Here is a 27,184-nt window from a genome sequence, read left to right on the forward strand (position 1 = left end):
TAGGTGTTCATTGTGTATTCTGTATTCTGGACACTGATGATTTGGGGATCTGGAGGAAAATGAATTATGTGTCCATGATATTAAAAGCTATATATGCGTATAAAAATGTGGGAATTAGAAAAATTAAAATCACACAGACAAATTCTGGCATTTCCTAATTTTTAAAACGAGGAATTTGTGCTATAGGTTTGGTAAAATTCTTGTATGTATTTTTATATGTAATACAAACCTACAAGAATTTGGAATGGGATTTTCAAAAGCCCTACATCTTCACTGTGTTCTAGCCGATGTGGATTTTCACCAAATCAGTTTTCTAAATAGTTGGAGATAATGAAAATGTCAAACTTCTGGAAGTTCTCAAGTCCTTTCAGTGATCTTAGTCTTAGGTCTAAGTTATGTGACTTCTAAAAAATATGCATAATCATATTGTATTAAAAGATACTTTTGTCTTGCTCTTTTTTTATTCTGTTGTTAATACTAGGAAAAAAGCAAGATCTTGTGCCATAGAATGCTATCAGGAAGAAGAATTTAATAGACTGTATTTAGAGCTATATTTTCTTATTGATTATTTTTGCTTGAAATGACTAGCTATAAACACTTAAACAGAACTACTGTAATACAGTGATGTTTTAAATTTAATATTCCCATGAAGAGACATATTCACAAACAGTATAAATAGAATATTTGTGGGTTTTTTTCTATTCCTTCTAGGATCTGTTTTATGTAACTACTTTTGTTGGGGTCTCTCCAGTGAAAAGTCGCACAGCCTTATTCCATACCATTCCAGAAAATGAAATGCTGTAGGAGTGCACTAAACCATTTAATTTTTTAGATTTAAAAAAGGAATGGAAAGAAGGTGATGAAACAAATCTTTTGATAGTCTCAAATACACAGAAGTATAAACCTGCAAGCTATAGTACAATTGCAGTTTTTATTTTTGGAAAGGACTAAGCTTAATTGTCAATAAAAGACCAAATTAACAGCATTTCTAATTGTGGGAAGTGCTGTGCCTGGATATTTGTTAACTTTTATAGCTTTACAGGTTAAGGCACTTAAAGAAGTGCAAGAGATGAGCATCCTTTGAAGTAGCTATCCTGTTGTCCTGGTTTCGGCTGAGATAGACTTAATTTTTTCTTCTTAGTAGCAAGAATAGTTCTATGTTTTGGATTCAGTATGGGATTTGGTATGAGAAGAATGCTGATAATATACCGATGGTTTTAGTTGTTGCTAAGGAATCGAGGACTTTTTAAACTTCCCATGTCTTGCTAGTGTGCAGGTGCCCCAGAAGCTAGGAGTGAGCATGGCCAGAGTAACAGATCCAAACTGGCCAATGGAATATTTTATGTCATACAACGTCATGCTCAGTATATGGACGAAGGTTAGCTGGGAAGCTGGGTCTCTCTCTCTTCTGGGATTGTGGTTTATGGATTTTCTTCTCCGGGATCGGGAACAGTCTGGGCCTGGGTCAGTGGGTGGTGAGCAATTGCATTGCGCATTACTCATTTGTATATTCTATTATGACTATTATTATCATTATTATTTTAATTTTCTTATTTCAATTATTAAAGTGTTCTTATCTTGACAAACAAGTTTCGCTCTTAATTTTCAGTTCCCCTCCGCCATCCCACTGGGAGGGCAGGAGTGAGTGAGTAGCTGCCTGGTGCTCAGTTGCTGGCTGGAGTTAAACCACGACACCTGTGAACCCACTTCCTTAGTGTCTAAAATTTAATTTATTTATTTCCATGATTATATGCCTATAAATACAACGGCTTTATGCCTACTGCTTCATAACTACCACATTTTGATTGCTTGCTTAGAGTGCATTAGTCAATCATGTGAAGTAAGTTCACAAGCTATTTGAACTTATATTAAAAATAATTTTGTCACTCTCTTAAAGACATTTTAACATTAGAAAATGCTTATTATAAATGTTTTATATAAATCAGGTCATGAAAAAGATCTGAATTTTGTCACTTAAAAATAAAGTTGTAAATATCACAGAGAGCTGTACTCAGCACAGCTGAAATGGCCTTCTATCTCTGTTCTATATGCATATAAAATACGCAGTACAATGTTAACCAAAAATGATTATTGATTTGATAACAATCAGAGATACAATTACAGTATTTTTCATAAGGGAAATATTAGGCTGTACTTCCAAGCATTATTTATAATATCCACCCCTGATTTTGCTTGAAAAACTTAGGAATTATCCATCTAATAAAAATTCAGGAAAACAGAATAATGGAAGAAAAAAATCAGCATTTCCATTAAAACCAAAAATTCAGGAAAATAGATTAAAAGAAGACAATAAGAAACACTTCCCCTAAAATAGTTCAATCTGTCTAAACATCTTCTAATCTTATTTCCATGTTTTTCAGTGCACCCAGCAGTATCTACACATTCATTGACAAATTTAGTGACTATTTCACTACTAGTTTATCTTATTTTGCCTCATTATTGGAGGAACCTTTCATCATTCTTTGATTTTGAGGACTATGAATGCTACATACCCTTTAGCAAAATGAGTAAGGGGTTTAACCTTAATTTTGCTTCTTTGGGGTTTGTTTTCTTGTTTCATAGTCTTTGCATTATTCACATGACTCCTACTTTCGGATTTTTAAAACTTTTAAACTTTTAAAAGGAAATAATATACATTTACTCTTCCCACCTTAATTTTCTCATGCTTTCAACTTAAAATGAAGTAAGTAGTGTATTTGAAAGTGATGTATCCAAGATTTTGTTAGTTTTTTAGATAAATATTAAAACAATATTTTACAAATGAGGAGATTTAGACTAGACGTTAGGAAGCATTTCTTTACCAAGAGGTAAAGAACATTCAAACACTGGAACAGACTTCCTAGGGAGGTGGTCGATGCTCCAAGCCTGTCAGTGTTTAAGAGGCATTTGGACAATGCCCTTAACAACATGTTGTAACTTTTGGTCAGCCCTGGAGTGGTCAGGCAGTTGGACTAGGTGATCATTATCGGTTCCTTCCAACGGAAATATTCTGTTCTATTCTATTCTATTCTATTCTATTCTATTCTATTCTATTCTATTCTATTCTATTCTATATCCTTTTATGAAATGGCATAGAATGAAAATCAAAACCCTGATTAAAAAGAAACAAAAGCTCTACACATAACAAGAATTAATTATGTGAAAATATAGTTTCACAGCCTGATTTACTGTATATACGAGAGTAAAACTGGCAATTATTATAGAATAACGTAGTCATGTTATTTTACAAATTAAGCAGATTACACAGGGTTGTACAATTTATGATTGCTTTGGTTTATTATCTATATTGTTTATATTTAAACTGCACAGTAAATTTCTCAATTATAAACATTATAAGTATAATTTATCTCTTTGGAAATAGGTAAGTTTAGACAAATATCTAGCTGGCTTTTCCAAATACCTGACTGCATTTTTCTATGATTCATCTTCTGCTGTGTAGACAACTTTTTCCAGCATTTTCACAATGAGGAGACATGCAGATGGCATCATTCTAAGGGCGTTCTCTAATGCTGTAGCAAAAGAAAATTACCTTGATGGCAGGGACAACGTACCATATTCAAATCCTGGACTTCCCTCTCTTTCGTGCTTACACACACACACTCCTGCTCCTGTATTGTGATTGCTATAATTATCTTGGAGGATCAATCACTCTCTCTTAATGAGAGAGCCCTGTTTAGCACAAGGCTCCAGGTACACTTGATATGGGCAGAAAAGAGAAGCACTATCAGTGCTGTATGCAGAGTTTTGTGCCTTAGGATCATAGAATCATAGAATGGTTTGGGTTGGAAGGGACCATTTTTTCACTGAAAGTGTTGTCATACATTGGAATAGGCTGCCCAGGGAGGTGGTCGAGTCACCATCCCTTAATGTGTTTAAAGGTTGTTTAGATGTGGTGCTTGGAGATATGGTTTAGAGGTGTATATGATAGATGTGTGGACTTGATCTCAAAGGTCTTTTCCAACCTGAATGATTCTATGATTTTATGATTCAATCAGGAACAGTTTGACTTTAAAGACATTATTTTACACTAACATGACTGGGACCAGATTCTGGTCCTTTGTGTTTGATTAGTATTCCTTTTATTTCTGCTGCCAATGTTCTCCTCTAGATGTTTTTGTACAAATGGCCTCCACATTTTGGGGGATGTAAGAGATAGCAAATTGCCCCCTTTTTGCCTTTTCAAATCCCGTGGCATTAATTAAATGTACATTGTCGTCAAATGTACCATCAGTTTATAGAGGGGAGCCATCTGATCCCAGAAAATCAACTCAGATTTAGAAAAGGATACTGTATTTCTCTCAAACTAATTATGCATGAATCAGAATCATAGAACCATAGAATGATAATGGTTTGGGTTGGAAGGGACATTACAGATCATCTAGCCCAACCCCCTTGGCATGGGCAGGGACACCTTCCACTAGACCAGGTTGCTCAAAGCCCCATCCAACCTGGCCTTGAACACTTCCAGGGAGGGATGGCCCCAGTATGAACAGCTGACGTAGCTCCACTAGCTCCTCCCAAACTTTGGTTCTGTTACCACTAGCAGTCAGGAAAGTAGCAGGGAGACAGGATGATTAACAGTGGCCTTACTTGTGGCATTGAACAGCCAAACTGCTCTGTGTGTGTCAGTGTGTACGTATACCCATGTGGTGTGTATGGTGGATTACTGGCTTGGAGTTTCTCACTGGGAAAGAAGAGGATTATCTCTGAAATCAGATGCAGAGGGATGGGGAGAAAGGAAGTGTGAGTAAGGGTGAGAGAAGTTGATTGGGGTCCTGAGTAAGATGTGTACATCCCACACACTGTCTACTTTCTACTGTTTACAGCCTTAGGTTACAACAGTGGCACAGGAGCCACTGCCAGGTTTCACTGTCAACAACATCCCATAGTTTTTCGAGAAAGCAGTGTACGTTGCAGGTGGGGTTAGTTGTAGCTGTTTTTAAGCACCATATTGACATCAACCAGGGAGAATCTGTCACTGACATGAAGTCTCTGTCACCGTAGGGGAAGGCAGGAAGGCTGGGCAGTTGGTAAGAGGAGGTCAGCAGGGTACCCAGCACGAAGATCCCACTGCCAGGCCACATATCACTGCTTCCATGGGGGAATGGTGGAGACACTGCTGATTTTCAGAGACACTGCTGATATTCAGAGAAGAGTCCCCACCAAAGATAGTCTCCATGGGCAGAGGCCACATGTGATCTGAAAGATACAGCGGCACAGATGCATCTTCTTCTTCAGCTTTCCCTGTGTGCTGGAAGACGAACCGGCTGAGAAGACAACCGGCCTGGTTAAACAGGGAGCTTTTGCTGGAACTCAGGGTAAAAAAGAGGTTTTACCACTCTTGGAAGAAGGGGCAGGTAACTCAAGAAGAGTACAGGGAGCTTGTTAGGTCATGCAGAGGGAAAATTAGAGAGGCAAAAGCCCAACTAGAACTCAGGCTGGCCACTGTTGTGAAAGACAACAAAAAATGTTTCTACAAATATGTTAACAACTGAAAGAGAGCCAAGGAGAATTTCCATCCTCTATTGGATGTGGAGGGGAACATTGCCACCAAGGATGAGGAAAAGGCTGAGGTACTTAGTGCCTTCTTTGCCTCAGTCTTTAATAGTCAGACAAGCAATCCACAAAGTATTCAGCCCCCTGACCTGGAAGACGGGGTCTGAGAGCAAAATAACCTGTTATTCAGAGTCTATGCGGCTGGATGGGATCCACTGGAGAGTACTGAGGGAACTGGTGGAGGAGCTGGCCAAACCATTCTCCACCATTTATCAGAAGCCTTGGTCAACAGGGGAGGTCCCAGACAACTGGAGGCTTGCCAATGTGACGCCCATCTACAAGAAGGGCCGGAAGGAGGATCCGGGGAACTACAGGCCTGTCAGCCTGACCTCGGTGCTGGGGAAGGTTATGGGTTGGTTTATCTTGAGTACACTCACATGGCATGTGCAGTGCAACCAGGGACTCAGGCCCAGCCAGCATGGGTTCATGAAGGGCTGGTCTTGCTTAAGCAACCCGATCTCCTTCTATGACCAGGTGACCCGCCCAGTCAATGAGGGAAAGGCTGTGGATGTCATCTACCTGGACTTCAGTAAAGCCTTTGACACCGTCTCCCACAGCATTCTCCTAAGAAAGCTGGCGGCTCATGGTCTAGACAGCTGTACACTAAAAACTGGCTGGATGGCCAATCACAGAGAGTGGTGATGAATGGAGTTAAATCCAGCTGGCGCCCAGTCACAAGCAGTGTCCCCCAGGGCTCAGTATTGGGACCGGTCTTGTTTAACATCTTTATTATGATCTGGATGAGGGAATTGAGTGCTCCCTCAGTAAGTTTGCAGATACACTAAATTGAGTGGGAGTGTTGATCTACTTGAGGGTAGGAAGGCTCTGCAGAGGCTCTGGTCAACAGCCAGCTGAACATGAGCCAGCAGTGTGCCCAGGCAACAAAGGTGGCCAACAGCATCCTGGCTTGAATCAGAAATAGCGTGGCCAGCACAAGTAGGGAGGTGATCATGCCCCTATACTTGGCACTGGTGAGGCCACACCTCAAATCCTGTGTGCAGTTTTGGGCCCCTCACTGCAAGAAAGATATTGAGTTGCTGGACCGTGTCCAGAGAAGGACAATGAAGCTGGTGAAGCGTCTGGAGAACAAGTCTTATGAGGAGCAGCTGAGGGAACTGGGGTTGTTTAGTCTGGAGAAGAGGAGGCTGAGGGGAGATATTATCGTTCTCTACAACTACTTGAAAGGAGGTTATAGTGAGGTGGGTGTCGGTCTCTTCCCCCAAGTAATCAGTGATAGGAGAAGAGGAAATGGCCTCAAGCTGCACCAAGGGAGGTTTAGATTGGGTGTTAGGAAAAATTTCTTTACTGAAAGAGTGGGCAGTCATTGGAACAGGCTGCCCAGGGAAGTCGTGGAGTCACTGTCCCTGGAGGTTTTCAAAAAACGGGTGAATGTGGCACTTTGGGACATGGTTTAGTGGACATGGTGGTATTAGGTCAATGGTTGGACTTGATGATCTCAGCAGTCTATTCCAACCTAATGATTCTATGATTCTATTCCTCTCATTTTTGAGATTATATGTGATACAAACTACTTCTTCACTTGGCTTTTGACCTGTCTCTCCACTTGTACTGTTTTCTTTAAAAGCAGACACCTTCTGTTTGTTTTCATGCTTTGTTTCCATAGCAAAGTGCATGACACTGTTCTCTTGTCATCCAGCATACCAGCTCTTGTGTAGCATTGTGCTGCTGCCAGGGCTCTGCTACAGGATCTGTTAGGACTGCAAGGGAAAAATGTCCTTGTTGAGCCTCTCCCTGTTCACCCTTTCTTACTCATTCTGCCTGGGCTGTTTTCACCTTCTTCCTCAAGGTATAATGCTTCCTTTTCTTGCTGGAAACAAGTGTGCAGAATGCTGTAAGCACTGAAGATGTCATTGACACTTTCCAGAGCATTTTTCAGGGCACTGCCAGACTGATGAAGCCAGTGTAATTTGTTTTCAGGATGTGAAAAGCCTTCACTTTTACAGTGATGAGGGGGCAAGGTCATCATTTCACGTTTCAATGCGTAAAGAGGGTGAAAAATCTCAGCTGGAGGGAATAGATGGAGTCTCCTATGGCAAGACTCTCTTCAAAAACGGGGGAAACGTGAGAGGACTTGTGGATAGAAGACACACTATCTTGCTGATAGTAGTCAAGTGTACTACCTGTCAATCTTTTCTTGCTTCAAATGTTGATTTGGAAGGGACAAACGTCATGGGGAAATTACAACCACTCTGGTATCTGCTGGAAGGATGACACAGCAGTGAACAAGCAATCTAGGAGATTTCTGGAGTGCATTGGTGCCAACTTCCTGGCATAGATGCTAACAAGGAGGGGTGCTCTGCTGATCTTGATTACTTACAAACGATGAAGAATGTGGCTGTGAAAGTCAGGAGCAGCAGGGCTGTGAAAATCAGGAGCAGCCTTGAGATGGTGAGTGTTCAATATCCTAAGAAGAGAAAGCAGTGCAAAAAGGAGAACCACAGCCCTGGACTTTAGGAGACCAGACTTCAACGTCTCAGAGATCTCTTTGGAAGAATCCCATGCAGCGTGGCCATGGCGAGTAGAGGGATCCAGGCAGCTGGTTGATATTCAAGGATCACCTCCTCCAAGCTCAAGAAAGCTGTATCCTGACAAGTAGGAAATCAAGCAAAGGCATCAGGAGTCCTGCATGGTATAAGCAAAGAGCTCTTGACAGAACTTGTAAAAAGGGAGTGTTTAAGAGGTGGAAGCAGGGGCAGATGACCCAAGAGGAGTATAGAGTTGGTGTCCAATATTGCAGGGTTAGGGTTATAAAAGCCAAGGCTGACCTGGAGTTAAATCTGGCAAGTGATGGCAAAGGCAGGAAAAAAGAACTCTACAAGTACATAAACAGCTAAAGTAAGACAAGGGAAATGTGTGCCTACTGCTGAATGGGTGAGGAGACATAGGACACAGAAAAGGCTGAGGTATTCAATGCCTTCTTCGCCTCAGTCTTTACTAGTAAGACTGGCCTTCAGAAATTCAAGGGCCCAGAGACCAAGGGGAAGGTCCAGATCAGTGAAGACTTACCCTCAGTGGAGGGAAACAAGGTTAGGACACTAACCTTAGAGCACTTAAACAAACTTGATGGACATCAGTTCATGGGGCCTAACAAGTAGCACCCATAAGTGCAGCTGGCTGATGTCATTATGAGGCCACTCTCAATTATCTTTGAATGGTCTTGCCAATTGGGAGAGGTTCCTGAAGAATGGAAGAAAGCAAATGTCACCCCTGTCTTCAAAAACAATAAGAAGGAGGATCCAGAAAACTACAAGTCAGTCAGGAAAAGTGATGGAGCAACTAATCCTGGAAACCATTCCAAACACATGGACAAGAAGGTGATTTGGAGTAATCGGCATGGATTTACAAAGGGGAAACCATGCTTAACCAACTTGATATCCTCGATAAGACAGCCAATTTGATAGGATATGGGTAGAGCAATGGATAATGTTTACCTTGACTTTTCTAAAGCCTTTGAGACTGTCTCCTACAACATCCTTAAATACAAGCTCTTAAAGTATACAGTGAGGAGGACTAAAAACTGGATAAGTAGCTGGGCCCAGAGGATTGTGATCAGCGGCACGAAGTACAGTTAGAGGTAAGTCACTAGTGCTGTACCTCAGGGGTTGATACTGGGGCAAATACTGTTTAATGCCTTCATTAATGGCCTTGATGATGGGACAGAGTGCACCCTCAGCAAGCTTGCAGACAATACAAAACTGGGAGGAGCAGCTGATCCACCAAATGGTTGTACCATTCAGAGGGACTTTGGCAGGCTGAAGAGCTAGTCTGAGGAGAATCTCATGAAGTTCAGCAAAGGGAACTGAAAAATCCTGCAGCCGGGGAGGAATAACCCCATGGACCAGTACATGCTGGGGGCTGAATGACTGGTAAGCAACTTTGGAAGAAAGGACTTGGGGGTCCTAGTGGATACCAAGTTCAACATGAGAAATGCACCTGCACAGCAAAGAAGGCCAACAGCCTTCTGGGCTGCATTACACGGAACATTACCAGCAGTTTGAGAGACGTGATCCTTTCCATCTGCTCCACACTGGTGAGGTCACATCTGGAGTGCTGTTTCCAGTTCTGGGCTCCCTAGTACAAGACAGATATGGACTGACTGAAGTGAGTCCAGCCACAAAGGTAATTATGGGACTGGAGCATCTTTCATATAAGGAAAGGCTGAGAGAGCTGGGATTGTTCAGCCTGGATAAGAGGCTCAAGGGAATCTCATCAATGTGTATAAACACCTGATAGGAGCCAACAGAGGGGAAGGAGCCAAACTCTTTTCAGTGGTGCCCAGTGACAGAACAAGAGGCAATGGGTAGAAATTAAAACCCATGAAATTCCATGGAGCAGGATGCCCAGAGAAGTTGTAGAGTTTCCATCCTTAGAAATCTTCAAAACTCAACCAGACATGAATCTGGACAACCAGCTGGTAGCTGACCCTGATTGAATAGCAATGTTGGACTATATGACCTCAAGAAGTCCCTCCCAACCTAAACAATTCTGTGATTCTGTGAAATGATTTAGAAGGTGGATGCATCAGGGGAATAGTCTTACGGAGGAGCCAGCCATCTTTGAATCAGTAGCTGTGGTGGGATAGGACCCACATATGGGCATCATGGACAAGGCAGGAATCTACCATGTTCATGGTGTTCTTCTAGTGCAGGATGTGGGCACTGGCTTCATTTCATGGCTGATGAGCATTGCCATGCAAGGTACTCACTACCACGACATGCTGTGAAAACTGTGACTGCACAAGACAGTATACATTGTCCATTTCACAGATCTTTGTTCAAAGAAAAAGTGAATGAATTGCTCCTTATACAATCTCAAAGCCTGGATGAAATTCCCCAGGACAGGATGATAAAAATTGAAGCCAACAGAGTTATAGCCCAGAGGTTCTCAAAGGAGTTGGTAACAAAGCTATGTATCAACAATAGGTACTTTTGTTCTCAAGAGAAGTGGAGGTATTGATGATAAACTGTGGAGGAAAAATGAACCTTGGTCTAGAGATTGCACAGACACAACCTAAATTTGATGTTGTGGTAAAATAAATTGTATTGTTCCTATCACCAAACTATCTAACTGGACTCAGCCTTGTACTCGTTTAACTTTCAGCAAGTGTGTATTCCCATTATCAAATTGTAAAAGACAAACCCCAAATAAGCAATATGCCATATAGGTCTTTCATACTTTTTAAAAAAATGTAAAAAAATTAAATACATAATTTTCAGCAAAGCAGACTTTGCAATAAAATTGTAGAGTTCTGCCCGAAGCTTTTGGCATATGTCTCTGCCATCATTACTTTGCTGAATTTAAATTACTTGAAAAATTGATGAATTTAAATTACTTCACAAGATCAATATAAACTGCTTTATGGAAACTACTAAACAGTAATTGGATTTAAAGTCCTCATCGTATACATATCTGTATTCTAGTATCATTGTGTTCTAAAGGAAGGTTTGGTATCTAACCTAACACACAGCTGAACACCTTCACCTTTCATTTCTCTCCATTCACAGATATGCATCCGTCTGTAGCTGTGAAAAACTGTGGTGCTTGTATAATAGAGTATGGCATATTTTTATACATCAGTCATTTTTTTTTAATGTAGCATGGAGTAAGTGTACTGCAGTCATGACCTCCATCTAATTCAGATTCCTCTGGTGTTATATTTTGCTTCCCCATTGTTTCAAAGTGGAAAAGCTCCTTGCTGCTGTCAAAAGGTTTTCTGAGGCTACACTGGGCTTCATTCATCAGAAAAGAGAACAGAAACCTTTGAAAACAAAGAAAAAAATCAACAAAGCAAATGTTTGTGGCTTGTTTGTAACTAATGAAAAGTTGTTTTCATTAAATAGTGGGTTTTCTTCCTACCTAAATGTTCCTAGTGGTTTGACAGCTCTTCCCATCTTTTCTGGTTTGATCCATCCTTGCTATATATTTCAGTAGCTTGCACTTACTGAGATCTGAAATATTACCCTTATTTCTATCAACTTGTCCTCTGTACCGTACACATATATATATACCATATATACTACCACTATGAATGCCCATGCTGTTTTACAGATTTTGTAACTAAAATTGGTGTTTTCCAAATAACAACAAAATCTCTGCTACAGTATTTAATGTAAAAATAGTGGTAATCAGATCCCGGAGCATCTCTTGTATGTTGGAATCCCTGTTGTAAGCTCTGTGCTGCAGAATTCTGCTCAAAATTGGTATTCTTTTCCAGTGCAATTGGTCTACTTCCTTCTAATGTGTAGAAAAAGGGCTTCAAATCATGCATAGGATATTAGCAGAGTGTGGAGAAATGCTAGGCTTGTAAGGTTATCATGCCCTGGATAGAGCAAGGATGAGAGCTGAGCAGTGTGTTCATCTGGCAAAACCCAGCAAAATGGTAAGAATGTTGGTATTTGCTTCTCCCTTCTACAAACCTTGCAAGGGGAGATAACAGCTGAAAGAGGGAGCCTTGTGGAGGCAAGACAGCTCTGTTTTGCCTAAAGAGTGCAGAAAAACCGTTTCAGCACAGAACTCTGAAGGCTACGATGCCCTGGAGTGAAACTTTTGCCTAATTATCTAGAAAATTAATAGAACAGTTAACACCCCTGCTTAATTCTATACATATATGACTGTCACTCAACTCTCTGCCTAAATCATGCTATACGTAACCCGTGGGAGGGGAAACAAAGAGTTAGAGAATAAAAAGAGGAGAATAAGGGGTAAAAATTGGGAGGAAGATACTGAAGATCTTGAAGAAATGGTCGACGGGCTGTGCTCCTCTTCCGCTACCCAAGATAGGGACGCCTTCTTGGAAAGAACTGCACCTTCCCCTGGTGAAGAATACCCAGGAAAACTTGGCCAGCATTATTATAGTATATTAGCAGTGTTACAGTAAGTGCATTTATCAAGGGCAATTCCACACGTTATATCTGTCGCTTTAATAAATTATCTGTTTTTGCAACTTTGTGAAACAGTTTCAATGAAAGACCCTGAGAGGGCTCTGATAGGCAAACGTCACATATTTACTCTTAATGCAACAGCAGAGGCAAGAATACATCCATAGTTATGCACACATTTTGGAAAAATATGCGTTAGTGTATGATTCGCTCCCTTCATTTATCAGTGTATTACTTCTCAATTGGAAAAAAAAAATACAATTGATAGCCGTATACTTATAAGACATACACTTGCTATTATTCTGTTAGTGTCTTTATTTTAAGGTTTATGATACACGGGCAGATATGTGGCAAACACTAGCAACACTCTTTCCTATCAAAAACTTCCTAAATATAATAGCAGAACATGAAGCCACAAAACCATTGTCTAAGTCAAGTCAATTGCTGCATTCCATAGCTTCTCAGCATTTGAGTATGTGCTGGCACGGCTTTTGGTACCTATTTCAAGATACAATATTTCCAGTTCTTATTTTGGCCATTTTTCCTTTCATTGATGGAAATGAGAGAGGACATATTTCTCACCTTTGGTGAGAAGAAGTTCAAATCCAGTGTCAGATTCATGTCTTGCACTCTTCTGAAAAGGGCTTTTTTTTCAGTTCATTTGCCAAATTGTCTAGGTTCCTTCCCTGCAACTCCTACAGTGGAGTTACTTGTTGTATGGGATGCAATGCCCAGGTGCTGGCAGGGGGGACTGCAGGGCGGCCTCTGTGGGGAGAGGCCGGGGCTACCCCGCACCAGACACAGCCAGCTCCAGCTGGCTCCAGTGGACCCACCATAGGGCACATCTGAGTCCCGCAGCCAAAATGGTGGCACCTCAGGGAAAGCATATTTAAGAAAGCACAAAAATGATGCATGACACTGAGGAGTGAGGAAAAAAAAAGTGAAAGAAACAGCCCTGCAGACACCAAAGCCAGTGAAGGAGGAGGGTGGAGGAGGTGCTCCAGGCGCCAGAGCAGATATCCCCCCTGCAGCCCATGGAGAAGACCGTGGTGGAGCAGATCTCCACACTGCAGCCCGTGGAGAACCCCATGCTGGAGCAGGGTAACAGTGTGAAGAGGAAGGAGCAGCAGAGATGAAGTGTTATGGGCTGGCCACAATCCCCATTCCCTGTCCCCTCTGCAGCACTTGGGGGCAGAGGGGAGGCAGAGGAGTTGGGAACAAAGGAGTGAAGTTGAGCCTGGGATGAAGGAAGGGTCTAGATGTCTAGATGGAAGGTGGGTGTAGTTTTATCTTTTTCTCTTACCATCCTACTCTGTTTTTAGTTGGCAATAAATGAATTAGCCTTCCCCAAGTTGAGGCTGTTTTGCCCATGACAGTAATTGGTGAATGATGTCCTTGACTGTATCTCGACCCACGAGCTTTTTCATCTTATTTTCTCCCCCTGTCCTGTTGAGGAGGGGGAGTGAGGGAGCAGCTGGGTGCGGTCCAGCAGCCAGCCAAAGTCAGCCCAATGCACTTAACCAACACACACACATGGCTTTGGCAAGCAATACTGAGTAGTGCAGGTTTGCATAAGGTACATTCAATAAAGACTGTCAAGTAAATAATGCAGGAACATATCATGGCATGCATTATGCATTCCTATTTAATGTGTTTAGAGCAAATCCACTTCACAATTCGAAATTACTTGAATCTTTTGTTAAATCTTTCATTTTACTGCACTTCCTTCTTAAGATCTGTTTTGTCAGTAAAGCATAGGATCTTTAATATACCTCATTTTTTTCCTTTTTTAACAGAAGGTTAGGCAAAATTTGGGCAAAATGCACAGATCCAAAATGGCCTTCCTCTTTCCATTGACTGCATAGGCACTTAGAGGTCTGAAAGATAAGGAGTCAGCAGTCTGGGCTGCCATCATGTTCTGATTTTAGGTGACATGCTAGATGTCTAACTCTGCTTTGGCACCATGGCAGGCTTTCATGAATGTGTCCACTGGGGAGCTGAACTGAGGATAAGGGAGGTGCTCCAAGAGGCTGAAAATGCTGCAGCCTGGTTCTTCGTATTTGCAGAAAGAGAAGAAGGGCGGCTTTTCACTTCTTCCCCAGAGCCAAGTAAGAGGCATAAACAAGTGTAAAGGAAGAAGCCAAATGAGAATGCTTTCTGTAGGCTGTGTATGTGTTTTCAGGGTTTTTTTCCTCTGGTCTTCCTTTTTCATTGTGAAAGAGAATTACTGTTCACAAAGAGAGTTACTGAGCTGAGCAGACTTCTGGTATCTCAGTTGGCCCTTAAATCACTGCCAGCCCTTTGTACTGGAAGGGAAAAACTTTGTGAAGGCAAATCCACAGATTTTGAAGCAAGGGAGTTTTTCAGACTATTTTGGTCCCTGAAATTATATGAACATGTATGAATAAGTGACTTTTACATCGCAAAAGATCTTCAAAGAAAACTGGTTTGTCCAGGTTCAAATAAGAGAGTGAGGAGACACTGAAATACTTAATACACAGATACAGGAAGCAAACCCACTAATCTCATTAGATGTAGTTTGGAATGGAGGAGAAAATCCTTGGTTCTCTGAAATGCTGACTAACTAGGTAGTGGGTTTTTTCCCTTATTATTTTATTTTTTTTCAGATGGTTTTTGATTCTTTTTTATCATGAAAAGGTGAACCTCCAATTACCTAAAAAGTTGTGGACAGTCTCTCAACAACTCTCAGAGTTATTGACTTACATACTTTTGTTGCAGATCTTACTTACAAAACTGCTTTCCGCTTCACCATTTTGGAACATAAATTTCAGCCTGCCACAAAGTGTAAACATATCATGCAGATATGCTGATGCAGCCACCTTGTTTTGCTTCCACAAATTCTTTAAGTATTTTAAGTTCTAATATGTTTTGTGTTTTAAGTGAGTAACATGCCTGATAAAGGTTATAGAGCTCCGTTTCTGCTTTCGTTGACAGTCACATTCCTAGTGAATTTCTTTTGGTTTACATAGGTGACCCTGGATAGACTTATATGTAATGAACAATTCTGCCTATATCAGACAAGAAGGCATAATGTTAGCCCTCTACATCAGAGCTGTACTTGCAGGGCACACAGAAGTAAGGAGCAATAAAATATATTTTAACACTAGAAAGCGTAGATAAATCAGTCTAACTACAGGCAGGCAGCTGATCTTTGGAAAGGGCTGCTGCCAGTTTTATATAATTTCTTTTCAGAGGAGAACCACAGAGTGTTTTTGCTGAACATAAATGAAACACCTTGGCACCCACTGAAGCAGACTTGGATCAGGAGAGCTGGCAGCCTCTCACAAGAAGCAGTTTTGTTGAACTGCCTTTGAAGAGTTTGAACTGGCAGTGCTGTATTCTGGCTGCAGGGTACCTTGGCTGAGAACATTAGGATTTCCCCTGACATTAAGCCATTTAAAAAAAAATCATTTCCTTCCCTCTCGCCCCCATTCAGAAGGAGAAACTATTTTTACTGCCAGATTTGCTGAGTGTAGTCCCTCATGAAAGGAGCAGCAGAATTTAAAACATTTAAGGTTTTAGTAATTAAAGAGCAGAAGACACAAATTACAAGTATATTAAGTAACTCATATTTAATGGGCTATTAGATTTTATTTTACAATCAGAACATGCAAAATTATGAAGGAAATCAAAAGAAAATAAAAAACTTACAAGACATGAGAACGGTCTCAAGAACTTAGGCTGAAGCACTGATTTCTGTAGATGGAGTGGTAGGAGGAGGATATGAGTCTCAGTCACACAAAAACTGTGGACTGTGGCTCCCAGAATCCAACAGCTTGGGCAGCAGTCTTTTGCAAAAATGTATAAAAAGTCACTGATTAAAAAAAACTGTTTGCAAACTCTTCACATTTTTGTCTCTTCCTTGGTCCTCTGTCTTGACTCTAGATTTCCCCAAAAAGGTGTACAGCAATGGCACTGGTGCCACACTAGTGCCAAACAGAGTGGAATAATTAGTTCAGCATCTGTACTTTTATTTATATATATCAGAAAGTTATTTTCCTTTTTTTTTTTGCAACATGTAATCCTCTCTTTTCTACCACTACCTTGCTGGTGGGTCTGCATTTTGTATAGCTGTAGTTTGCATTTATCTTTGCTCAATACCAGCTGTTTGAGTATAGGGCAAACTATTACATGTGACAAGGTTGCTTTGAATCGGTTTGGTTATTTCTTAAGCTTGAAATCACATCCAACTTTATCTCACTTGAAAAATTATAAATGCACTTTTTCATGTATCACCTGAGCTTTTAATTACAGTTTTGAAATTATCATTATTTGGCAAGTCCATTTAAGATTTGTCTTGCAGGTGATTATAAACCGAGTGTTTAATAATTTGTGCAAGCATTATTCTAAGTATCAGCTTTACTCTGTAATTCTCTAGCCTGTAGTCCACAATGTTTGCCCCCTTCAGCTTGACTTGGACTGGCAAGTTCTGTAAAATGATTAAACCTATGTATGAAACTTGTACAATTATAAATTCCCGCTGTAACTCCAGAGCTTGCTTAGCATTCTGGTTGTCTTAAGACACATTGCCAAGAGTCCTGACGCTGCAGTGGCGAGAGAGAGACAACTAGTCACAGATAATGAATGCAAAATTTACAAAGCGAATAAAGGAAATAATAGACAATTTCTGTGTCTTTTTCCTGTTTTGTAAGCACTGGTGGTACTCCACCGCTCTTTCCTAGGACAAACTCATTAATGTCTTTTCCCTCTTCTGAAGGAAAAATGCCCTGTGGTACCAAATGCTTGCTCTCCTTGTTTTCAAAAACTTGAATTTTGTCTCAGGAAGGAACACATTAGTCCTCCATGCACATGTGCATGCTCTCACATATCAGAGCACATTTTTCTTTGCAACAGAAGTTTGGTATTAAATAAGCAACTCTTATAAGCAGGAAACAATAAAAACCTGCTTAAGTGCTTGGAAATACTGAAATGCTGGTGCTCCCTCCTGTGGTTTAACTAGAAGAAGACAAATCAGTGAAACGTGCTAAGTGTGTGGCTGTATTGGCTCTTGCTGCAGGAGCTCAGCTGGAGATGATTACTAGTTAAGAAGCTATTCTTACTTTGGGAAATCTTCATTTTCACCTGCTTAGGTGATCAGAAAGTGCCAGACCCCTGTGTTGCCTGGTGACAGAGTAGCCATCCTCTCCTGTGCTGCTCGCAGAGGCTGACTGGCAGAATAAGGTGCCAAAAAAAGTAGGGTGTATCCGTCTTTTTCTCTGCTGACACACTACCTGAAAGTATTACACATCCACTTGCAAGGATTAAATCTGAATCAAGGAAACTTCATATAAACATTTAATGCATTGTTCTTCTGGATGACTATTTTGGGTAGTTTGATTAGTAATCTGTTGCTGGAAATGGTTGTGACTCATCAAGAATCCATTTCTCAAAGTATTCACCTTTGTATTCCTAGAAAATAAAATAAAATTAAATTAACCACAATTTTTTTTGTAACAAATGTATTTTCAACCAGTCTATCCCTGCCATCTCATTCTAGCTTTGTTTTAGAGTTATTAGACTTCAGCTATCCATTTGCCCATGAGTGTTTGAGGGGATTTAACTGTAAGGGATGGTGGCAAATTTGTCATCTGATAGCTAGAACTGAAAGCCACCAGACTGATCACTAACTAAAACATGAATTAAATAAAAGCAGTTTTAAATACCTGTATGGACTATGGAGACACTGATGGCTTGCAGGTCTGAGAGACAGTGTCAATCTAATGAATATTGACACATACCCCATTTACAGGAAATCCTGGATATATATATAACAAAACCTTACAGTGCTTGCTAAGCGTACAAAACCAAGGATTAAACAGTTAAACATAAAAGGGCAACTTTCAGACTTCTGGTTCTGGTTCCCAGCTAGAGCTAAGTCTAAGCCCAAGAGGTTTTGTATCCAGAGAAGTGTTTTCTTCCCTATTACTTTATGGACAGCAGTAAGAACTAGTGAAACAGACTGCAGACACACTGCAAGACTAGGAGGTACTTGTCTTTTCAGTGTATTTCACAACAGCCTATGACCCAAAGTGGAGCAGAGAGTCGCTCTTATTTCTGGCACAATGGCAGTGTTTAAAGCTGATGGCATAGCTAATCACCAAGATTTGGCATATCTGGTTTGAAGTGCACCACAGGACTGTGCATTGAATTTGCTTCAGTCATTTGACATAAAATCATTTCAGCAGAAATGCTGAGATTAGAAAGAACTATTTCTATAGTGAAAAAAAAAAACCACCCAAGGAATGTGACTGATTTCTCCTACTGAGCATGAGAACTTAGAGGATGGTAGCCCACCATTATCGATGTGATGCTTACATCATTGTCCAGTCCTGTGTAAATTTAAAGGTTTGTGATGCTTCGGTTTTCCAAACTGTAAGTAACGATATGTAGACATTCTACAGAATTGCACCAAGTAAAATCAAACTGCCGTAAAGTTCATGTGTGGCACTAATTGCAATTTAACTGCATGGTTATTACAAGAGCTTTTAATTAACCCAGTCATCATACTGTGGCATACAAATTGTGCATAATAACAGCATGCTAAGTATAATGACAATAGATTTGTCTGAACTGTGAAAATCAGTTTTATCATTTCCTGAGATTTCTTTTTTATGCTCTTAAATAATGTGCGATATTTAAGAACATTTGACCAAAGGGGAAAAAAAACACAAAAGCAAAAAAACAACAGGAAAACCCCTAGTAAGTTGCCAAGGCTTGTCTATTTCAAAATTTTATAGCAGGCTTTAATTCTTCCTGAAATTCAGTGAGATGTGTAATTCTTTCCTGAATAATATTTTGGGGATTTTTCGGTCTCACTTTTCTCAGGGTATTTTCGGTTCCCTTTGAGAATCATTTTATACCCTCTTTTAGGATTTTGTATTTGAAGCCAAGAAAAATGCTCAGTTTGTGGAAACACTCAGTGGGAATACCCTTTCAGTGAAACTGGAAGATAGTAAGAATACATTCTGATCAGATGTTTCTGCAAAATGGTTAGTTTAGATCATTAGTGTAGTGAAAGCATTCTCCTTCTCTCAAAGTTATGATTCCCATCTGTGCCTCTCAAGACTGGTGGTAATAGCACTGAACTAATTTTTTCGTGGAAGGTTAATTTTGCAGCCCAAAGACTGAAGATTAAGAAACAATGTAGCTAATGGATATAGTTATATTCCCTCAGAAAACACTGGATACAACTAAGTGGCATTACACTTATGCTGTGTACTCATTCCTGGAGAGGTAAAGAATGAATAAAAAACCCCAAAGATATTATTACAGAAAGTCTATTTATTTATTTTTTAGACTATCATCATCCATGTACTGCGAAATAAGATACTGACCTTTGGGTTTTAAATTATTTGCTCACAGACAGAACAGGCACCTAAAGGCAAGATAAGAGTATCTGACCTCTTCGTGTGCACAAGTTTACTGAAGAAACCAGGTGACAATGAAGACCGGACCAGTGAGGGAGGCAAAAGTACATTTGGCATGCGTATACAGTTAATGGTTTAAACATGACATAAAAGTGACAGCCACTAGTGAACTGTTAAAAAAAGATGGATTGGGTTCAGCCGGGTGAGTGATACAAGTGTGATGCACCAAACACAAAAAGAAGAATGAACACCACACAAAGCCAGTGGGTCAGTCAGTGGTCCCAGGAGTTTAAAAACCAGAGACATGAAAAAGGTAACAGATGATGACATCGTCATTGTACATGCTGAAGTAGCTCATCCTGTGGAAACTATGCCTGAAGAAGTAAGTGACTTTGTGAAAGATTGGTGAGCCGACTTTCAGCTGTGAGAGCTGTTGCTGTCATTAATAGATCTGATTTCTCAGCAGTATGATTACTGTAATGCACTTCTTTGTGGGAATGGCAGAGGTGTACACGGTGCTGTACAAACACTTTTTATCATTTAACTAATGCTGTTTTCAGAATTCTCCAAAAATGGCATTTGGAAGAAAAAAAACAGTTCTTAAAAAGACATTTCAGATAATGACTGGCTTTTTATGGTATTTACATGTATAAAGTTTGCCTAAGATTAATTTTTTAAGAAAGATTTTATGTTTGAAATGGAGATTTATTTTTAAATGTATCAGTGAATACAAATTTCCCAGTATTGCTTAATGCATTTCTTGAGACATTTACTCAAAGAGAATAAACAGAAAGAAATGTCATTAGACAGTATTTTGTAGCAACTGTATAATACATATATCATCTATATAATACATATGCATCCATATTGCAAGCCACTACAACTGTGAACATTATTGAACATTGTAGTCAGAGTAAAATAAAATGAGATTTTATTGTAAAGTCAAGAAATATAGATAGCTGTGGATTCTTCTGCCTTCCTAGTGGAGCTCAATGCATATGGATTTTTTCAGTTCACTATAACTGGAGTCAATCTATTTTTTTTCTTTCCTTTTTTCCCTGACCCAAAGGACTGGTACTCATCTGCTCAGGGTCTGTATTAGCCAGTGAATCATCTCCATCCACCATGGTTCTCTTTCCCTCGCAGGCTCCCACCCTGCAGTCAGTCTCTGGACACCTAAGGTGCCTCTTTCAGATACATGAGGCACCTAAGACCTACAACGATCTACACACCTAACCCATGCCTGTCATGAGACGGAGCCTCCTTCCCAAACATCTGGATCTCACTCTCTCTGTCTGTTGAACCATTATGTTTATTCTTGATAAGGCAAAGCGTTGTAAAATGTATGGAAGCTTTAACTGAGGCAACTCAAACCATCAGTTGCTTTGTTATAAAAGCTGATCATACAGATAATGCTCCCCATGTCACATCAGTGAGCATAAGAGAATAGGAGCAAAGTAAGACAAGTAAGTGGACAGAAGCATTTTTTGTTTCCAGTAGACCTGCATTATATTGGTGTAGAGCAGCTGATGGGATAGACTGCTGCAGAGGCTGGCAAAATGGAACACTGAAGGAGCAGACTCTCACAAGGATGGATGAAGCCTAGAAAGAGTGTAGAGGCTTACAGGGCGGGAAATGGGAGTCCAGTTAAGCTGATGGAGAGTGTGGGATAATGTCCTCTGAAGAGCTAATGGGGGAAATAGTGGGAAAAGTGTGAGGGAGATTAGAAACTGAATTTGAGGACAAGAACAAATGTAATAAGATGATGTCCAAGGAGACACTGCCTCTGATAAGAAATGGTGAGGTGAATACTTCCAAGTGATGCTTGAAGTGTATCCTATTAAGTCCCTTAAAGGACATTAGTCATATGTCCAGGGACAATTGTCTTGCAGGTAAATTCATGCACCTTATTTGAAGGGGATTCAAACTGTAACTTGGATGCCTGAATTAAGACATTTGAATTGCAGCCAAAAAGGACTATTCACTTTCAGCTTTACCCTCACTTTCAGTTCATAAGGTGAACACTTATTCATGTGCAGTAATAATACTGATTCTTTCTTCTTTTGACTGGCCTAAGCAAGTACATTCAATGAGACTTTCATTATCAACACTTACACCATGCATGACAACAATGAAACTTACCAAAATTGGGTATGTTCATTTTGTTTTAAATTTTAAATGTATTTCTTAACTAACACTGCAGCGGTTGTCTATTGGAAAGGTGGTCCCTAAGACTTGCACTTTTCTCTTTAATGTGTGTGATGGTAACTTGAAAAATGAGATTTATTTGCTTTCTCTGTTCTTACATTAGGGAATGTAAAATGCAACAGAAACCAATAATCCTTGTTGTATAACATATGCACCCTTTCCTCTTTCTCATGGTAGCATTTTGAGTATGTTTCTGCTTCAAAAATTGGATTGCTGCCTCAGAGCCAACAGCAAACTCCTCTCTCCCTTTTTCTTTTTAAAAAGTTGACTACCTGTTGAAACCAAATTTTCATAAATCTCATACAGTATTAGTTTTTCAGTAGTGCATGCGTGCTAGCTTACACAAAATACATGCTGTTCTGTCTGCTTAGTATCTTGTCTGATGTGATCTACAGCATGAAGTATCTCTTATTTAATAAATATATATGTCCCTACTTATTTTTATTTAGGAAGAATAAGGAGCTATGAACATGGATCGATATCCTCTATTGTACAAAATGCTCAGTGTCACATTTTGCAAAGAAAAAAATGGGAGTTCATGTGAATTTGTGTCTATTGACACCTAGATCAGAAAGCCAGACATATAAAATCCCTTGATATTTTGAATATCTATGGTCCGAATCATTAAATTTACATCTTGGCCCATTAAATTTACATCTTGCAAAGTTGTAATGCAAATTTCCACCATGCTAACTGTTCACTATATGCCCTGGGTAACTGTGCTGAACACGCCATAATAATTCATCAACCCTGAAAGAAACCACAAAGTTTAATGCGTATTAAAAATGTGATTGGGGTATATCGCAGAAAAAATTGAAATAAGCTACTGTTCACAACACATCGTGTTCTCTGAGGTTACTGTTACTGTCTGCATAATATTACTCTTTCCTTGCAGGAAGAAAAAAAGCCACAATCAAAATATGTGTGGTGACTTCCTTATATACCTGGTATTCCTTCAAAAGGAGTGATTTTGTTTGGATATTTTTCTCCTATAAAGTGACTAATTATGGGTTTACTGCATTCATTATGGCTATAATGTTGAGAACTATGATAATTAATGATATTTTTCTTAGATTAATGTGATAGAACGTTCTTTCTAATTAAAATGAACTTAAACTGAATTGAGAGATTCGTAGTAATTTTTGTTTACATATGTTCTTTCCTTCTTCTTGTGGCTTTTTTTTCTTTTAGGTGAACAAGGTATGTGGTCCTCCTGTAAGGAAGCCTACGCAGTCTCCAGGTTGCTCCGTTGATCAGAACAAAGATAATCAAGGATTGATGTTGTTCTCAAGAGACAGTGAAGAAACCCTCACCAACAGAAGAAAGTAAGGCATTAGTTTAACAGCCAGAAAGAAAGAATAAAGTAAGCCATTAATTTTACAGCAGAATAGATTATATTCAGTGCAATGGCATGCATTACTAGAAATTAAAGAAAATCTGGAAGGAATGAAGCATTTCAGCAACACAATCAGCTCTGTTACGTTTTGGAAAGAGTAGTTTCATGACTAGATTTTGTTTTCTGAAATAATGGACATATGACCAGAGTCATTTGGTGTGGTTTAAAATATTGAAGAGAATGGATCACATTGGTAGAATATGCACGCTAGCTCTATCTTTATGTGTAAATTTTCAAATTACATATAACTTGCACATCATCAGACATTATTAAGTCTGTCTTAAGGTGATTGTGACTTTTATCAGAAGACTATTTGTACAAATTGATCAGACAGGAAAAAATGAATGACTATTCTTATCTACCTTTCTACTGTAAAAATGAGTCAACTGAGCATTTGGAGCTAAATCTTGAAATCCTCGTTCAAGCAAGTCCAGTTCATTTTTTTTCACTGACTGTTTTGCCACTATGTAGTGAGTTGAGGTGACTGCAAAGGCTTGGAGATTTGGTTTATACCTGGCTCAACATTACAGGGTAAAGTTTACCTAACTGCATATGAGCTAGGTGTTTAAGCTGCCATTATAGTCTATGGAAAGGAGGACTCAGCTCAGCTGCCCACACAACTACAAGCATCCACTGCCACTTGAGGATACCCTCAGGTATCCCAGCTGATCTGCTGCTGCCAAGAAGGATGCAGGTGTCCTGTAAGTTGTATTATATATTCCCATCTTCTGCAGAAATCCTGGATAGCTGAATGCATCTCAAAGGCCAATCTATCTATAGAAAAAGTAATCAAGTCCTTAATAACTTTAAGAAGTAATAGCACTGTAAAGAGCAAGGATAGTATTACAGTTGAGACTAAAGGCCCTATTATGCAAATAAAGTACAAAGTTAAAATCAGATATTTCATCTCTTTCACAGTGTTTGCTAAAATACAAAGACTCTTTGTCCTCTTTTGCCTTTCATTTCACTTTGCAGGGCAGAAGGAAACTGAAGTGAGAGAATTGCAGGGAATAATTGCTCACTCCTGAAGTCTGGAGAAGAAAAAGTGCTTCTGAGCTTCAAAGGCAGACCATTCTTGTTAGTGCAAGGTCCTTCATGTTCCAAACAGTGGAGGGAAAAAAACCCAAAACACCCAAATACAGGATTTAGAGAACATTGTGGGAATGGAAAGAGATGGAAACCAGAAGTTTGCTTTAGCTAGCACAGAAGTTCATCAGGCAATACCCATTATACAGGCACATTTTCTCTGTGTTATGTAGCTAAGCAAGTTCTGGATGTTTTCTGATTGCCAGCACTCTGCAAACATGAAATGGTATTCTAAAATCTCACTTAATCCAGGACTATTCCATGTTTCAAAATAAGTGGTGTCTGGATTGACCTCAGGGAGATTGCCCAAAATGCCTTAAGAGGCACGAGAGGCAGTGGGCAGCATAAAGCAATGGTGTTTTCCCGTGACTTCTGCCTGCCTGAGGTGCTGTGAACACTTTATGTGATGTGACAGGTGCTACACCAAGAAGCAGGGAGGGGGGGAGTAAGTTTGAGATCCACTGACACAGATTTCAGTTTAACAACTTCGTAGCTGATATCATCTTCATTTGCTGCCTCCTGGCTCACCTCCTTCCTCATTAGTCACAATCACTTTATGTTTCTCTTTATATTCCCATGGCAACTGTAACAATTCCTCGCGTGGAAGAGCGACTTCAGCAAATGCTTGCAGGCTGCTTGTAAGGAGGAGCTGTTCTCTTCAGTCTAACTCCACTGTATTTACCTGCCGTGTACTTCTGGCAGCAGGTTGCTCTCAGCAAATTTCACAAGCTTTAGCAGAAAAGAACAGGCTTCTCCCAAACTGTGTAGACTTGATTGATGACAGTTATCTGAGGGAAAACAAATGAACAAGAAGATTCCATTAAATGTGTGACTCCTAAGAGTTCCCCGATTTCCTAATATTTTTCAAATGTATCTCCACATAAAATTTTACATTTTAAAGTATATAGTGGACTGCCTCTGCCTGAACTTTTCCTAAATAAATTTTACCATCAGACCTAAGCTTGTATTTTCTAGTACTATATGACACAAGAAGAAAAGGAATTTTCTCAGTGCTTTTGACACCAAAAATTGTCAGATGAATTTAAAAAAATTCTAAGCAGAACCTTCTGTAGTAAATTCAAACTTGAAAGTGTATCATGCCTTTTCCTCCAGAACTTAACATTGCAGACAGCTTTAGCACAGAGAATAAAATTGCAAAAAAAATTAAAAAATGAACACTTCGAAATAAACAGATAAGAAGTATCTGCAGCTTCCACTGGCTGTAATTGCACATTTGTGCTCAGCTGCCTATAATTACATGCTATCTGGTCTAGAAGATGATGATGTGAAAATTGACATTCATACCATCTGCCCTTCTAACTACTTTGATCAGACGTCAGCAGGGGCTGAAATCAGTTATTACTTCTGTATTAACTTCAGCTTTGCCTCAGGATGTATTTACTAATAAACTGAAAGACCCTTGTTGGAATGCAGTTTGTCACAAGACACTGTGGCAGCTATATTTATTTCAATTTCTCTGTTATACTTGGATTGATTGTGCAGAAAAAGAAATTCCAACTATTTACTATGAGAGGACTCTCTAAGCGCTAGTTTTCATCCAGAACCCAAACCCAAAGCAGAGACAAAATCAAAACCGATCCCACTCAATGTGAAATGGAGGAAAATTGCAAGCATATCGTACACACTGGATGCAATTTTGGGGATGGAGAAATAAAAGATATGACTATTCATGGCTGGGAGAGTGTGGATGAGTCATATTTAAATGTTTAAAATATATTGCGCGTAGGCAATCCTATGATGCATAGTCAAAACTGACCCTACCTGAGATTTTCAGAACTGCAGTTTTAGGCTTAGTAAGACACTCATATCACATTTAATAGGCATAGTAAATCTAAATCACTGTGGTTTGTGTAAAATATTTGCCCTACAATTACAAGAAAGAACATGTGGCTTTTTAAGTGATGGACTGTGTATAATCACTCATGTTTTATCTGTTTTAATCTGGAGTAAACAATACTTAATTTAATTCCTTATGCCATTTTAGGCCTATGTTGACTAAATACAGGGAAATGACTAGAATATTTCTGACATTTTTTCACAATTCCAGACGCTATACAAGATGTTAACATCAATTAAAGCTTGCTGGCTTGCAGAGCAATGAGTACAGCATTTGCTGGTGCCTTTCTTTGTGCCTGCGGGTCATAGATAAACTCAGTATACTGTAGTGTTCTAAACCAGCATGAATAAATATTTTAATTTTTCACAGCAGGACTGGGTCTCCCAGGAAGAGATTCTCAAAACACAAGCAAACAATTTATAAGTATAAATACCACAATCCAGTTAAAAACATACTAAATAAAAGCCACTAATTTGTTTTGATTTAAGAACAAAAACTTATCATGGCATCTTGACAATTATTTAAAATAACAATACATATTTTATAACCTACCAGCACAGCACGTGATAAAACTGATGTAATTTTTCAGACAGTTATTTAAATATCCATTAAATATTTAACATCTACATCTTAAACCCATCTTACCCCAATCTTGAGCTGCTCTGTAACTCTAGAAATACTCTTGGTAGTATTTGTAACACTGTGTAGGTGGCTAGTTGATACACTTTTGAAAAACAGTTGACTTATTCATATACACCTATTTTTTCATTTG

General features: G+C 39.5%; 1 protein-coding gene across 2 annotated transcripts in view; it reads left to right on the forward strand.

The window, feature by feature from the left end:
* Window positions 1–27,184, forward strand: part of GPC5 (glypican 5) — a 789,997-nt gene that overhangs the window by 146,497 nt on the left and 616,316 nt on the right. For both annotated transcript variants that reach the window (XM_086482021.1, XM_086482022.1), the window contains exon 4: window positions 23,264–23,397. In XM_086482021.1, the coding sequence (XP_086338147.1) occupies window positions 23,264–23,397 (134 nt within the window). The remainder of the gene's footprint in view (window positions 1–23,263; window positions 23,398–27,184) is intronic.

This window comes from Leptosomus discolor, chromosome 1, assembly GCF_034619465.1.
Source record: "Leptosomus discolor isolate bLepDis1 chromosome 1, bLepDis1.hap2, whole genome shotgun sequence".
NCBI lineage: Eukaryota > Metazoa > Chordata > Aves > Leptosomiformes > Leptosomidae > Leptosomus > Leptosomus discolor.